This window comes from Gymnoscopelus braueri (assembly GCF_963280865.1).
Source record: "Gymnoscopelus braueri genome assembly, chromosome: 2".
NCBI lineage: Eukaryota > Metazoa > Chordata > Actinopteri > Myctophiformes > Myctophidae > Gymnoscopelus > Gymnoscopelus braueri.
The window spans coordinates 15,196,804-15,211,379 of record NC_137604.1 but is presented as its reverse complement, the minus strand read 5'-3'; the positions used below and the strand labels follow the sequence as shown (position 1 = coordinate 15,211,379).

At 43.5% G+C, this 14,576-nt stretch overlaps 1 protein-coding gene across 1 annotated transcript; it reads left to right on the top strand.

Annotated features, from left to right (window-relative positions):
• Positions 1-3,256: 3,256 nt before the first annotated feature.
• LOC308094373 (GTPase IMAP family member 9-like) lies at positions 3,257-14,325 on the top strand (the record flags this gene model as incomplete). Its single annotated transcript, XM_080440988.1, has 6 exons — positions 3,257-3,272; positions 4,583-4,683; positions 5,444-5,543; positions 13,263-13,304; positions 13,459-14,177; positions 14,281-14,325. The coding sequence occupies 6 exons, from the start codon at positions 3,257-3,259 to the stop codon at positions 14,323-14,325; spliced, it is 1,023 nt and encodes a 340-aa protein (XP_080297114.1).
• Between the last annotated feature and the right edge of the window lie 251 nt (positions 14,326-14,576).

Here is a 14,576-nt window from a genome sequence, read left to right as displayed (position 1 = left end):
ACATCCTTGTTTGTCTTGTATATAAACTATTTAATTATAGGAAGCTACAGTATTTGTTATATTTAGGGGATATCTATTGTTGAATGAGATGTGTGCGTCTTTACGCACATTGGTTAAGATAGGACTACAGAGGTTGCGTGTTGGCCAAATTGATAGCTATATCACTAATCACTGGGCTACATACAGTATAGTGTAGTGGTATAGTGTAATGTAGTAGAAATCCACGGCCGTGCTCCATGGAAAGGCCCGGTCTGCAGTCGCACTCTTGATCTGCAGCTGGAGGCTGCATGGAACTGCGACGTGGGAGATAAAAGAAACTCCGGGGAGCGGGTCCCCGGGTGTGGAATTAGTGGCAGGCCTTACTAGAGCGTTAATCCGTACAGTGTTAATTACAATTGCACCAGTGGGACACAAACCCACAACCAAAGGGAGGACGAGAAGAGAGAGGATGAGAGGATGAGAGGAGAGAGGGTGGGGTGGGGAGAGAGGATGACTATAGGGTGACTGAGTACTGAGAAACATTATACAATTACAATTCACAATGTAGGTCAACAATCACCTTGCATCTGTCTACATCTATACACTTCGGCTATAGGCTTTATCATAAAGAAAGGTTTTTAATCTAGTCTTAAATATACAGAGTGTGTCTGCTTCACGGACTGAGACTGGGAGAAGGTTCCACAGCTGAGGTGCCTGAAACTTAAATGCTCTGCCTCCTGTTCTAACCTTTTTGGGGGTTTCCTGGAGCCGTAAGCATTTTTTCATACTGTGGACGCAATGGTGTTCTGGCTGGTTTATAGGGCTCGATGAGTTCTTTGAGATATACTGGTGCCTGTCCATTGAGAGCCTTGTATGTGAGGAGGAGAACTTTAATCTGTATTTAACCGGGAGCCAGTGCAAAGAGGCCAATGAAGGAGTGAAATGATCTCTTCTTCTGGTTCCTGTCAGTATAGTGTTGCCTGACAGTTGCCACTTTGCGAAAGAAACAAGTGAACAGGTCAATGAAAACAAGGCCAAAAGAAGCAACCAGTTTTACCACTTGAGACCTATTAGATCAGCTTTTTGAAAATTGCCGATCTACAAGCTCACAACACGTCGTGATGCGAAGCTTGTAGATCGGTAGTATCTATTTTCTAAAATAATCTTGAAAGAAATGTAAAAAGGTAGATTTTTTAAAAATATTTTAACACCACAGATCTTGTATGGGGGTCCTTGGCAAAATATATTTTCAGATGGGGGTCCGTGGACAAAATATTAATTTCAGGGTCCTTGACATGAAAATGTTAGAGAACCACTGGTTTAAACAACAACAAACAAGAAGCCCAAATAAACAACTACACTTTAGAAACAAGCCCCAAAAAAACACAACCCGCTACTAATATTTACAAGAGACTTTACAGAAAAACAAGCAAAAGTCCCTTATAATAAGCAGACATGGCAACACTGTTCCCTGCTTCCCCGTTCACTTCCATTCTAAGAGAGAAAAGAGGCGGAGCCTGTTGACGGCACTGAAGGGTGTGGGTTCAACATTGGTGAACCTTGACCTGGGGTGACAACCAATAGTTGTCAGCTGTTAGCTTTCCAACGCTAAAATGGCCCCCGTGATACCAATGCCTCAGACCCGAAGGAGGCGTCTGAGGCATTGGTATCACGGGGGCCATTTTAGCGTTGGAAAGCTTCCCTGAAGCTTCCGCATGTGTCACAGAAGGGGGCGTTCGGTAGGCCAATCAGAGGCAGGTGGGGGCGGGACAACTAGATTCTGACAGGTGATTTTTATTGAACAATACGGAAGATAGGTGTACTTATGTGGGCCCATACATAATTGTAACATCCGTGGCCATGGGGTCAGCACTTTATATTAGAAATATGAACGTTTATGTAGATGAACGGGTTATAAATGGAGAAAGTGCAAACACCAGGTTGAAGTTCATCCATGATCGTCGTAACAGACGACCGTCATGTGATCCATGGGCATGGCCAACAGCAAGGCGTTTGTTTTCATTCTTATAAGACCGCATGGCTCATTTGTATGCACGTGAATAGACTTTAAAAGGTAACTAAGCGGAAAGTAACTAAGTACATTTACTCCATGTCTTGCTGGCGGTGGTTGTAGGAGCAGCGCTGTAAAAGCCCCATCGCGTTAAGTAGTACAAACGCAACGGGTCGGGGTGTTTGTTTTTGGGGGGGGTCGGGGGGACGCAATGGGGGGGGGGGGTGCTCGGCGGATGTGGGTTAAGCGAGAGGTGGAGCTATAGCGTCATGTTTCAGGAAAGATGCGTATTTGGTTGTACACACGGAGACGCAAGGGTGGCGTCTTCGGGGGGTGGGGGGACGGGGACGGGGGGGGTGGGGGGACGGGGGGACGGGGCGGGTTTAAGCGAGAGGTGGAGCTATAGCGTCATCGGTTCAGGAAAGATGCGTATTGCCGTATTTGGTTGTAGGCTACACACGGAGACGCAAGGGTGGCGTTTTCAGATTTATTCACTCTTGGACCCGTTTTCAAAAATAAGCGTATTGCAGACCTAAAACGCCGGCTCTGTGTGGCCAAAACGTGCAAACGATTAAAAACTTATGCGGTTTCACCAAAAATCGTATCCGTGTGGATGTGGCCTAAGTCTATGAGCGTTGCCAGATTTTGTGAGAGAGAAACAAGCAACCAGGTCTATGAAAACAAGTCCAAAATAAGCGACTAGGGCAGGTCAGTCAAACTTTATTGTCGAATGTTGTGACTTTACAGAAAAAAACAAGCCCAAAGTAGCTTATAATAAGCAGACTTGGCAACGCTATCTGTGGCTTGCACAGCGAAAATTGCCGATCTACAAGATCACAATGTGTCGCGGGGACTCCGCGTTGTAAGGTTGTAGCTCTATGGTATGTTTGGTCTGCGGTACCATCGTACGACGAATTATACACTAAGCTTTGAGTGCGAGTGCTTTTTGTATTGTATTTCAGTTTACCCATTTGTTTTATGTTTTAATGATTATTGTATGGGTTGGGTAATTCTATCTGCTTTAAACTTGGTTTAATGTATAATTGTTTTGTTTATGACTCTGTGGTTTTATTTTGTCTTTATCATTGTTAGTTTTTAAGTTCGACAAACTCTAATCTTATCAATGTTGAAATGGTAATTAATCATTGAAACTTGAAGCAGTCTCCACACACACAAAGAAGATTGCTGTTAAAATGCAAACATTATGTAGATTAATGTCATGAATGTTACGTTTATTAATGTGTTTTTGTTTTTTATACAGGAGACATGGCAGAGGGCAGAGGTCAACCTATAGGTGACAACACTGTTTCTTATTTATTGATAGATAATCATTAACTGTTATTGTGTCACCTAGGCCTGTCACAATTATTACATCATCGCCTGATCACAATTATTTGAGATAATCACAATATTTTTTGCATAATCATCATATTCGTTTCCATGTTGTAAAATGTTTTAAAGGTTTCATGACGTTCAGTTTTACCACACATTAAAAGTCTTTGTCATGGTCCTTCAAACGTGTACAAAAAAATCCACTCCAGTGCTCCATGGCAGGTATTTTTCTCTCACATTTCTAAAGCCTTTTCAACTGCAATGAAAAAATAAATCTTTGCCTGCGGGTGTTGCTGTTGAGGGATTTTGCTTGTCAATCATCGCCTCTGCTCCGCCCCCCCCCCCAAAGGAAAGGATAGGGGAGGGGAGGGGCTAGGAGGAGAGTGGGCGGGATTAATGGGCTGTGACTTCACTGCCGAAGGGCCAAGCTCAGATTACTTTTCAGCCTAATTATTCAGAAAACCCCAGACCACAGAAAATCCACTGAATGTTCAAAGTTTAGATTTTTTGGGTGTAATTGAGGTCATAAAACCCCCCAAAAAAACATTAAAAAAGTGAAAATGAATGTCATAGAACCTTTAAAGTCTCATTAAGAAAGTCTCATTTTCTTCACAACGACACAAAATGGATGCAAGAAGTGAAGTTATAGTTTGGCATCTGACTTATGGGATTAAACAATACACTCGTTTTATTTGTTACCTGGTGGTTAGTCACTAGTAATGAATGGCGTTTTAGAGGGCCTAAATTTACACGAAAAGTTGCGCAACTTTGCACACACATCACAAGTGGCGAACAATTTCGTTTTTTAATGGTCTCAAAAAGGGGCGTGGCCTTATGGCACAATAGCGACCCCTACAAAATGTCAACATTAAAGCCCTACGATACGATTTCATTTACGTCAATTTATGTCAAGATAAGTTATGACAGGGTTGTGCAGCCAGTACAATTGGCTCTCGCAGGCCGCAATTGGCCCGTGGGCCGCACATTGGGGAACTGTAGGTTAGGGAATCATCTTCAGGGAAATGTCAAGTGTTGCAGCAAGTCTTGGGTTGCAGCTGTCATGACCGGGGAATCCTTGGGGGAATATGGTGTTTCTATGTGACGCAAAAGCACACACACACACACACACACACACACACACACACACACACACACACACACACACACACACACACACACACAGGTGATGTCTCTATCTTCTTGCCGTTGAGCAGGCTAGTGGTCTAACTGGTGTATTCTGTCCTGTGTTTGTCATTGCAGATCTGAACAAGAGGCAGTGTGAGGTATTGTGGGACTACCAGCCACAGCAGGAGGATGAACTGGAGCTCAAAGTGGGAGACATCATTGACTTCATTAAAGAGGTACATTTATTATCCTCACCTGGCTGGCTAACACGCTAAGCAGCAGGATGACAGCTACTGTATTCACTAACTCCAAGCTAGCAAACTTACTAACTATTGTTATAACATCTCAGCCATTCCCCTGCATATTGTTGCACACCCTGTATGTATAATGTAGAGTTAGAAGGAGAGCTTGTCATTGAAGTCATGGGTTATGTACTGGTACTGGTACTGGTATACTGGTAATGGGCTACTGGTCTATTTAGATGCTTCTGTAAGACCTTTGGTTTTCTATTGTTTATTTGCATGTCATCATGTCATCCTGGGTCAATTGACCTGGTTGGAGTCAGTGTCCTGATTGTAGTTTGTAAACTAGACAGACTGGAGATCTGCCTCTAAGATGTACGACACAGGGAGGGGGCGGGGCTAGATGACCAAGTACGATGGTGCACTGTGGTGCTCAGGTGGTGCAGGTAAAGGGGAGGGTGTCTCTGCATGTATTCCTATAGGCTGGGGCGGCACCTGTCAGTAGGGAGTGTTGGGCGGGAGGAGTTGGACGAAGGCCCAACGTCCTCCCCGTGGGGGCTCCTCACTGGCAGGTGAGTCCATACATTTGTGTGTGCGTCACATTGACTATTATGTTTCATGTTTGGAATTTTCTTGGAGATGTTACTCTCCAAATGTACTTTCAGAGCATGTTGTCCAACTGTTTTAATAATACATCAAAATACATAGTGGAAGTTCAGGTGGATAAACAACACCTTATGTCTTGTACCTTCAGGGTGGTCATGCTGGATGGTGGTTCGGTAGCTTGAATGGCAAGTCTGGGTATTTCCCCTCCAACTATGTCAAAGAAGTAGAGGCAACGGGAGCTGAGACAGGTAAGACTCACAAGCTGTCTGGGCTTCATTTAACATAAAACATTTTTTTTTGTGCAAAAATCGGCCTCCTGGTGGTGCTATAATAGGGCAATGTAGAAAGGGTGGCATTTGTTCCTCAACGTAGTGCAAATGTGCGTGCAAAGTTTCACCGCAATCGGATGCTGTTCCAAACGGGCCACTCCTGCAAACTTAAGATGTCAATGTAAGCCAATCAGGAAGGAATATGAAAAGTCAAACAAATCCGTCTTGATCACATGACTATAGAGATCATGTGTAGTGTGTACCGATTTATACTTATGAAGGCTCTGTTCCATTTAGTGTTGCACAGTGGTTCTCAAACTTGACAATTTCAAGGGGAAAGAAAAGGGGCCATTTGTACACTCTCAGAGTTACACACCTGTAAGGGTTCATTTGGAACCCTTCAAGAAACCATGAGGGTCCCTGGACCACACTGTGAGACCCACAGTGTTTCCAGTGAGTCAACACCCTGACTCTGTTTGACCAGAATGGAACAGAGCCTTCATTAGTATCATTTTAACAACCAGAATGGAACAGAGCCTTCATTAGTATCATTGTCCATCCATCCATCTTCAACCACTTATCCGGAGTCGGGTCGCGGGGGCAACAGTTCCAGCAGAGAGCTCCAGACCTTCCTCTCCTGAGCAACATTAGCAACTTCCTCCTGGGGGATCCCGAGGCGTTCCCAGGCCAGTGTGGAGATGTAATCCGCCCATCTGGTCCTTGGTCTGCCCCGGGGTCTCCTCCCAGTGGGACGTGCAGCGAGGACCTCCCTAGGGAGACGCTCGGGAGGCATCCGTACTAGATGCCCGAACCACCTAAGCTGGCTCCTTTCCAAGCGAAGGAGCAGCGACTCTACTCCGAGTCTCTCCCGGGTGACCGAACTTCTCACCCTATCTCTAAGGGAGATGCCAGCCACCCGTCTGAGAAAACTCATTTCGGCCGCTTGTACCCGCGACCTTGTAACAACCATAATGGAACAGAGCCTTCATTAGTATCATTGTAACAACCAGAATGGAACAGAGCCTTCATTAGTATCATTGTAACAACCATAATGGAACAGAGCCTTCATTAGTATCATTGTAACAACCAGAATGGAACAGAGCCTTCATTAGTATCATTGTAACAACCAGAATGGAACAGAGCCTTCATTAGTATCATCTCACACCTCAATCAGAGAGCCGTCCCCTTTTCAAACCCCAATATTTCTAATCAACCCCCCGCCCACAGGAGTGGCCCAATTCTCTCCCAACTTGCTACAAAAATCTCTCATGCTAAACTATATAATCTCCTACATTTCATTTTCCACCTTCGCATGTGTGTCCTTCTCTAATAATCATAAAGTGCTATATATTTCATCTCGCAATTTACTTCTGGATGGTTTGTTTCACCAAACTGAGCACCTTTGCCACATCCGTGAAACGGGAAAGAAACAAGCGCTGCCGTGGTCTATGCAAACGAGCCCAAATGCGCGCCTAAATAAGACCAAAATGGCTTATACAAAAGGCAGACCTGGCAACGCAGGTTACACCAATCATTTGACAGAGATCCACAAGCTATGGGGCAGAGATGCTATGTGCCATACACCGTATCTTAGCAACAACGAAAGCGCTCACTCTCATTGGTCGTGTCATCCTGAGGCCAGTTTCCAGACAATGGCATCGCAGAGAGCTTGCTGTCGCCATTACAGTCAGACGCAGCAACAACAGGGCTCCGTGATAGTTGGGCGAGCTGAGCTGGGCAGCACAATCACCCTCATTTCTCTAATAAATCGCCCTGTCATTCATATTGTCAAGACTTCTAGGTCACTGCAGCCTGCTACTAATGTAACCAATGTTTATGTCCACTACTGTGATAGCGTTCGTTGTATTTGAGTGATTAGTGGCCAACGCTAACGCACTTTTACCGTAGCATGTAGCTAACGCTAACGTGATTGTCATGGCTGACGCAGCTGTGAAATCACGCTACAGGGTCTTCACTGACCGAGCATCACGCTACGCCACTTATATGCGCTGCCAAGTGGCCGCGGGCGCTACGTGGGCGTGGGCGCGGCAGCGGGGCCGAGCTTCTAGTTGTAACAACCAGAATGGGACAGAGCCTTCATTAGTATCATATTGTAACAACTAGAATGGAACAGAGCCTTCATTAGTATCATTGTAACAACTAGAATGGAACAGAGCCTTCATTAGTATCATTGTAACAACCAGAATGGAACAGAGCCTTCATTAGTATCATTGTAACAACCAGAATGGAACAGAGCCTTCATTAGTATCATTGTAACAACCAGAATGGAACAGATCCTTCATTAGTATTATTGTAACAACCAGAATGGAACAGAGCCTTCATTAGTATCATTGTAACAACCAGAATGGAACAGAGCCTTCATTAGAATCATTGTAACATCTAGAATGGAACAGAGCCTTCATTAGTATCATTGTAACAACCAGAATGGAACAGAGCCTTCATTAGTATCATTGTAACAACCAGAATGGAACAGAGCCTTCATTAGTATCATTGTAACAACCAGAATGGAACAGAGCCTTCATTAGTATCATTGTAACAACCAGAATGGAACAGAGCCTTCATTAGTATCATTGTAACAACCAGAATGGAACAGAGCCTTGAAGGCTCAGCCTTCATTAGTATCATTGGTAACGGAAACATGTCTTCTACTAGGCAGTGTTGCGCTCAAAACACAAAATCATATTTCTGCTTAAACTAGTTACAACAATTATTTGAAACTTTTAAAGGTAAAACAATTTGCAAATTTCAAAATAATTTGTGTTTAGAAAAATAAAGCTGAGAATACGAGCTGAGAGATGATTATTACGGGGCCAAGCACTTCAGTGCTAGACCCGTCTTATTATTGTTACGGGCCAAGTTCTTCAGTGCTGGTCCTGTCTTATTGTCTCCGCCAGGCCGAAAGGCATGGCGAGAGAGTATGTTTTGCCCCCTGTCCGTCCGTCCGTCCGTCCGTCCGTCCGTCCGTCCGTCCGTCCGTCCGTCCGTCCGTCCGTCAGTCCGTCATTCTGTCTGTGTACAGCTAATCTCCGGCACCGTTGGCTTGCTCGCAGTGAAACTGTGCACACACACTCCCTGGATGCCACAGCAGAACCTCTGCCCCGAATTTTTCACATGGCCATTTTATAGCGCCACCAGGAGGCCGATTTGTGCAAAACATATTTTTTTGACAGTACTCCTACAGATTTTGTCCAAAAATCCTGCAAATCGGTACACAGTGGCCCTCATTTATCAACGCGGTGCAGCCCAAATAATGGGCGTACGGCGAGATCACCGCACCTTTCGGCATTTATCAATATATCCTGACGTGGGCTTCATCCTACCGTAGGCTGAGATCTCACGTCTGGTAGAGACCAGTTGTTGACGTTGGCTGCACCCGTTTATTCCATCCTAGACCTGCGGAGCAGCATTGTAAGACTGTCTGACAGGCATCTGGACACATAATCCACTCCTAAATGTATATCTACACTAATAAATAATCCCTGTGGAAATATAACGTTTTATAAAGTAATTTAAACAAACTGCTTTAACAGTCATTCAGATAAGATTGTAGATCTGGCTGCATTGAAAATAGCAGATCTACAAGCTCACAAGGCAGCGCGTTGTGAGCTTGTAGATCTGCTATTTTCAAAATATACGAGCGCTCGGCGCTGCTGTTATATTTTCATGGCCACCGGGAGATCAGACATTTAAACCATGGTCCAACACACACCAGCCTTCATCCATTAATGTTCTCTCCAGGCTATCTCTCGCGGAGCGGACGGGACTCGCCCGTCTGACGGTCCGACTCTCACTGGGAAATGGGAATAGCCTACATGACGGCTTTATTTTAGTGTAACTCGAACGCGCACTGCTCGGTATGGGTTAAATAAGTTAATATACAAACGTATTCCATTCATGGCGATGTGATTGGTATCATAATGTCATTCATGTAGGCTACAAGCCTACGTGACAAAGATTGTACCGCTACGGAACGGATTACATGAAAAACACAGCTGGGCGGGCGTGTGTGTGTGTATGTGTGTGTGTGAGAGAGAGAGAGAGAGAGAGGCATGTGCGTGTGCGTGTGTGGCAAGGCAAGCGGGCGAAACTCTTTCTTATTGGCTTTTGATGTCTTTGGTCGTATTCTGGTTCATCTTCATGTCGTAAAATCGGGGCGTTTTGAGAATATTTAAGGGCGTGTTATTTAAATGACGCTCGTTTTTTCAGACGTGAGATTTATCAAGGCTGGGTCCAAATGTACGCTCGGATCAGCTGTGTAGGATTAGTTGATAAATGTGACTTCGACGTTGGTGTACGGCCGAATAAATGGAAAAATATAAGCAGTTTTTTACGCTCCGTTGATAAATGAGGGCCAGTATCTCTATAGTCATTAAACGAAACTGGTCTTTCACATTTGTCATATTCCTTCTAGCCTGGTTCCATACCATAGACCCCGCCCACTCTCTTAGTGGAGTTCCTCTTGGTCTGGACTTGTAAATGTGAACCTAGGACGGTACAAAATGCATTGTCCAATGAGAGGCGGAGGTGGGCGTGGGGATCCCTTAGGATTGGTTTAGGGAATTTCTAATCCCCTCCCCCTTGTAATCACCGACACTGGAGCCAATATCAGACTGAAGCTCCACGCAGCTTCAGTCTGATAATCAGGCTATATTCCTTCCTGATTGGCTAAAAATTGCTTCCAAAGTTTGTAGGAGTGCTCCGTTTTGAACAAAATGCATGAACACAGCATGCAATTTCCTTGAAAATGTCCACGCATATTTCCACTATGTCCAGGAAGAAATGCCACTTGAACATTTTCAAATCAGCCTCATGGTGGCGCTATAACAGGCCGATTTGTGTTTTTACCTATAACTGCACCGATATGTGTAAAACTTTGTAAGCGCACTCCCTAGGTCAAGGAAAAACCTTTGCCCTGCATTTTTCACATCTGCCTTTTATAGCGTCACCAGGAGGCCGACTTATGTAAAACAAATTTTTTATACTACTCCTTCCGATTTTATCCAAATTTCACGCACATGGGTACACATGATCTCTATAGAGCACTGAAGTCTGATGTCACTGCCACTAGAGGGCGCTGTTTCACGGGTTCGTGGCTTTATTTTTTGTGTTGAAATCCCCATTTGGGATCTTAGATCACGTCATATAAGAACTGTGTTCCAAACATTACAAACACACCACCCCGGCGTTTTTGTCAGGGGGGTGGCTCTGCATCGTTTATGATATTCATTCATATTTGATACAGCTTGTTTCTGGCAAAAATGGAATGAATTCTGCCTTAAAAGTCTTCAGAACTACTACTTCCGGGTCTGATATCACTGTCCCTACAGCAGCCGCGTTCATGGGAAATGTAGTCTTTGGGTTGTTTGACTCGTTTCTAGTGTTTATATTGTGTTACTCTTTGGGTAAATGTGTACATTTACACCTTCAGTCGATGCTTTATATCCATATGAGTAGAATCGCCGGGGTGGCGTGTTTATTTTTGGAACACAGTTCTTATATGAAGCGATCTAAGATTCCCCAATGACGATATCAACACAAAAAGTAAAGCCACTACCTGCGAAAAGTGCCCTCTACTGGTAGTGATGTCAGGACTTCGGTGCTCTATAGTCATGTGATCAAGATGGATGTGTTTGATTTTTCATATTCCATCCTGATTGGCTAAGATTGACATCTAAAGTTTGCAGTAGTGGCTTGTTTTGAACAAAATGCCTCAAATCATGAATGCAGTGTCCGATTTCCGTACAAGGCCTAAGAAGCAATGGCACCCTTTTCACATTGGTCTATTATAGCGCCACCAGGAGGCCACAATAACCTACCTGACCTGGCGGAGACCTGTGCTCCGAGGAGCACTTTTTTTAGTTTTAAAATAAAGTCCGCCGAACGTAGCGAAGCAGGCTGGATCCCAGGCTAGTTAATGCCAGCATTCATTCATTCAGTGGTCAGCAGTTGACATTTGCATTTTGTAACTCAAAATCAAGCTGTGAAACTGTTGGCAAAATATGGTATTGGACTTTATTGGTATTGGTATTAATCTTATATCTTTAATTGTCACAAAATAATATCCAGCTAATAATTTGACTAATTCATCACAGAAGTTGTGTCTAAATTAAATGACAATTTCATTTTTGCACACACATTTAAGGAGCCCCGTGGCAGCCATTGATATAAAAAAGGTTTTACTAAACATTCACACGATTCTCAAAACAGACAGACAGATGATTCATTCCATCTGCCGCTGAGCACAATATAACATTCATTCCAGAAACCAACGGCATCCTTGTTTGTCTTGTATATAAACTATTTAATTATAGGAAGCTACAGTATTTGTTATATTTAGGGGATATCTATTGTTGAATGAGATGTGTGCGTCTTTACGCACATTGGTTAAGATAGGACTACAGAGGTTGCGTGTTGGCCAAATTGATAGCTATGAGTTAAATGCTCACTACATCAGAACGGCAAAAATAATAGCCTATCTGTTGTGCTAATTTGTGTATAAAACATACATTGCAGTTACATATTGTATTCCCCTTTATTATGTCTGGTTCTTCATCAATCGACATATCGTCCACCTATTGTGTGAGTTTTAATTGCCATGCATGGGTGGGCGCATGTTGTGCGCACGACCCCATGGCCTTAATGCCACATGGTGCTGACCAGGTGCGCTTGGGCACTGCAGGCTGAAAGCTCTTGTACTGTACACACATGACAAAGTATGTTACATGAAAATGTAATATACAGATTCCCATTTAGTTGGACAATAGCTGTTGCTATGATCACTGGAATGTATGAGTCTATAAAAGCGCTTCAGGTAAGCCTACAGTATATGCCACCATGTGGCAATTAATAGCCTAGTGCTGGTGTTTGTGAATTTGAAGTTTTTTTCCATGAAAAAATGTTATGCCACATGTAAATTGCCAAATTTAAATAGCACAGAGTGACACTTTGCATGGCAGCACAGTTAGGGATGCATTTCTCCCTTGCACGTACAGTAGGCCAACACACAGCTACTAGTCCTACGTCTTAACCAAATGTGCGTAAAGACGCACACATCTCATTCAACAATAGATATCTCCTAAATAAAAAAAAATGCTTCCTATAATTGAATAGTTTATATCCATAGAAAAACAAGGATGCCGTTGGTTTCTGGAATGAATGGTCTATATTGCGCTCTGCGGTGGTTGGGTGGCAGATGGAATGACAGATCTGTCTGTCTGTTTTGCTGGCTCTTATAAAACCTTATATTGAGGCCTCAAATTAACGAAATTGTGTGCATGTTATATTACATTGTAAGCATGTTATATTACATGATGTGCACGTTTTACATTGTGCAAACATTCAAATAAATAAATACGGTAATAATCTTTCAATGGCCACTCTGGGGCTTCATACACATTGCTTTTGTGGAGAGGAATAAACATATGTATCCTACAGACATGGGGAAAATGTAAGGGATGTGAATTGTCCACTCTGATAAATTGTCTGTCTGTCTGTCTGTCTGTCTGTCTGTCTGTCTGTCTGTCTGTCTGTCTGTCTCTCTCTCTTTCTCTCTCTCTCTCTCTCTCTTTCTCTCTCTCTCTCTCTCTCTCTCCCTCCCTCTCTCTCTCTCTCTCTCTCTCTCTCTCTCTCTCTCTCTCTCTCTCTCTCTCTCTCTCTCTCTCTCTCTCTCTCTCTCAGAAAGTGAGAAAAACAGTAATAACTTCAAAGCAGTGGTGAAGAGTGGTGAAGGTAAGTATCTTGCCATGAGACAATTATTATAAATACAGTACATCAATATGTCTTTATTTTTCAAGACAATGTAATGTAATTGTCAAAGTCATTTTGGAAACCTCAAAAAGTCAGTGTCCATAACCATACAATTTCTATCCACCAGCTCTCATATTAAATGACGAAGACGTTCGGGTTGTGCTCGTGGGGAAGACTGGAGTTGGAAAGAGCGCCACTGGAAACACCATCCTCGGTTCTAAAGCTTTTGAATCCAAGTTTGGAGCTGCATCTCTGACAAAGAACTGTCAGAAGGTCAGAGGTGTAGTGGCTGGTAGAAATGTCTCTGTTATTGACACACCAGGATTGTTTGACACCGAGCTCACCCCAGAGGAAACCTTTACAGAGATCAAACAATGTATTTGTTCATCTGCTCCTGGTCCCCATGTGTTCCTGATGGTGATCAAGCTGGGAAGATTCACAAAAGAGGAGCAGGAAACTGTGCAAATGATTCAGAAAGTATTTGGCCAAACATCGACTAAGTACACCATGATTCTATTCACTCATGGTGACCAGCTTGAAGATGAAACTGTTGATGAAATTGTGGGAAATACTCCAAAACTACAAGAATTAATCAGCAAATGTGAAGGTCGCTATCATGTCTTCAACAACAAATCCAAGGATCCCTCTCAGGTCACTGAGCTGCTGGAGAAAATCAACAACATGGTGTTGAAGAATGGAGGAAGCCACTACACCAACGAGATGTTCCAAGAAGCAGAAAAAGCAATAGAGGAAGAGACACAGAGAATTCTTAAAGAGAATGAAGAGAAGAGACGTAAAGAGGAGGCAGAACTGAAGAAAACGCACAAGGGAGATGCTCTGAAAGAAGCAACGAAAAAGTTGGGGAAAAAAAATTACCTCGAAGCAAGAGAGAAAGCTGAGATAATAAACAAATTCATGAATTTTTCAATTGTGGCTGTTGGTGCTGCAGCTGGAGCTACTGCTGGAATTTGGTTTGGCCCAGCTGGTGTATTAACAGGGTGTGTAGTCGGGGGTTTGATAGGGCTTGCAACAGTGTTTGGTACACCAGAGAGCGTTGGAGCTCCGGCAACACAAGCTTTGATTTCTGCTGGACATGCAGGGAAAGCAGTTTTAGAAAAAGGGTGCATCATCCAATGAACAACAAAGCTTCAATGAGATAAGTCAAGAAATAAACATCACAATAAACATCAATTCACATAGTTCATATTGGAAATGTGTATGTTTTTGTTCAGCAAAAAGAAATAA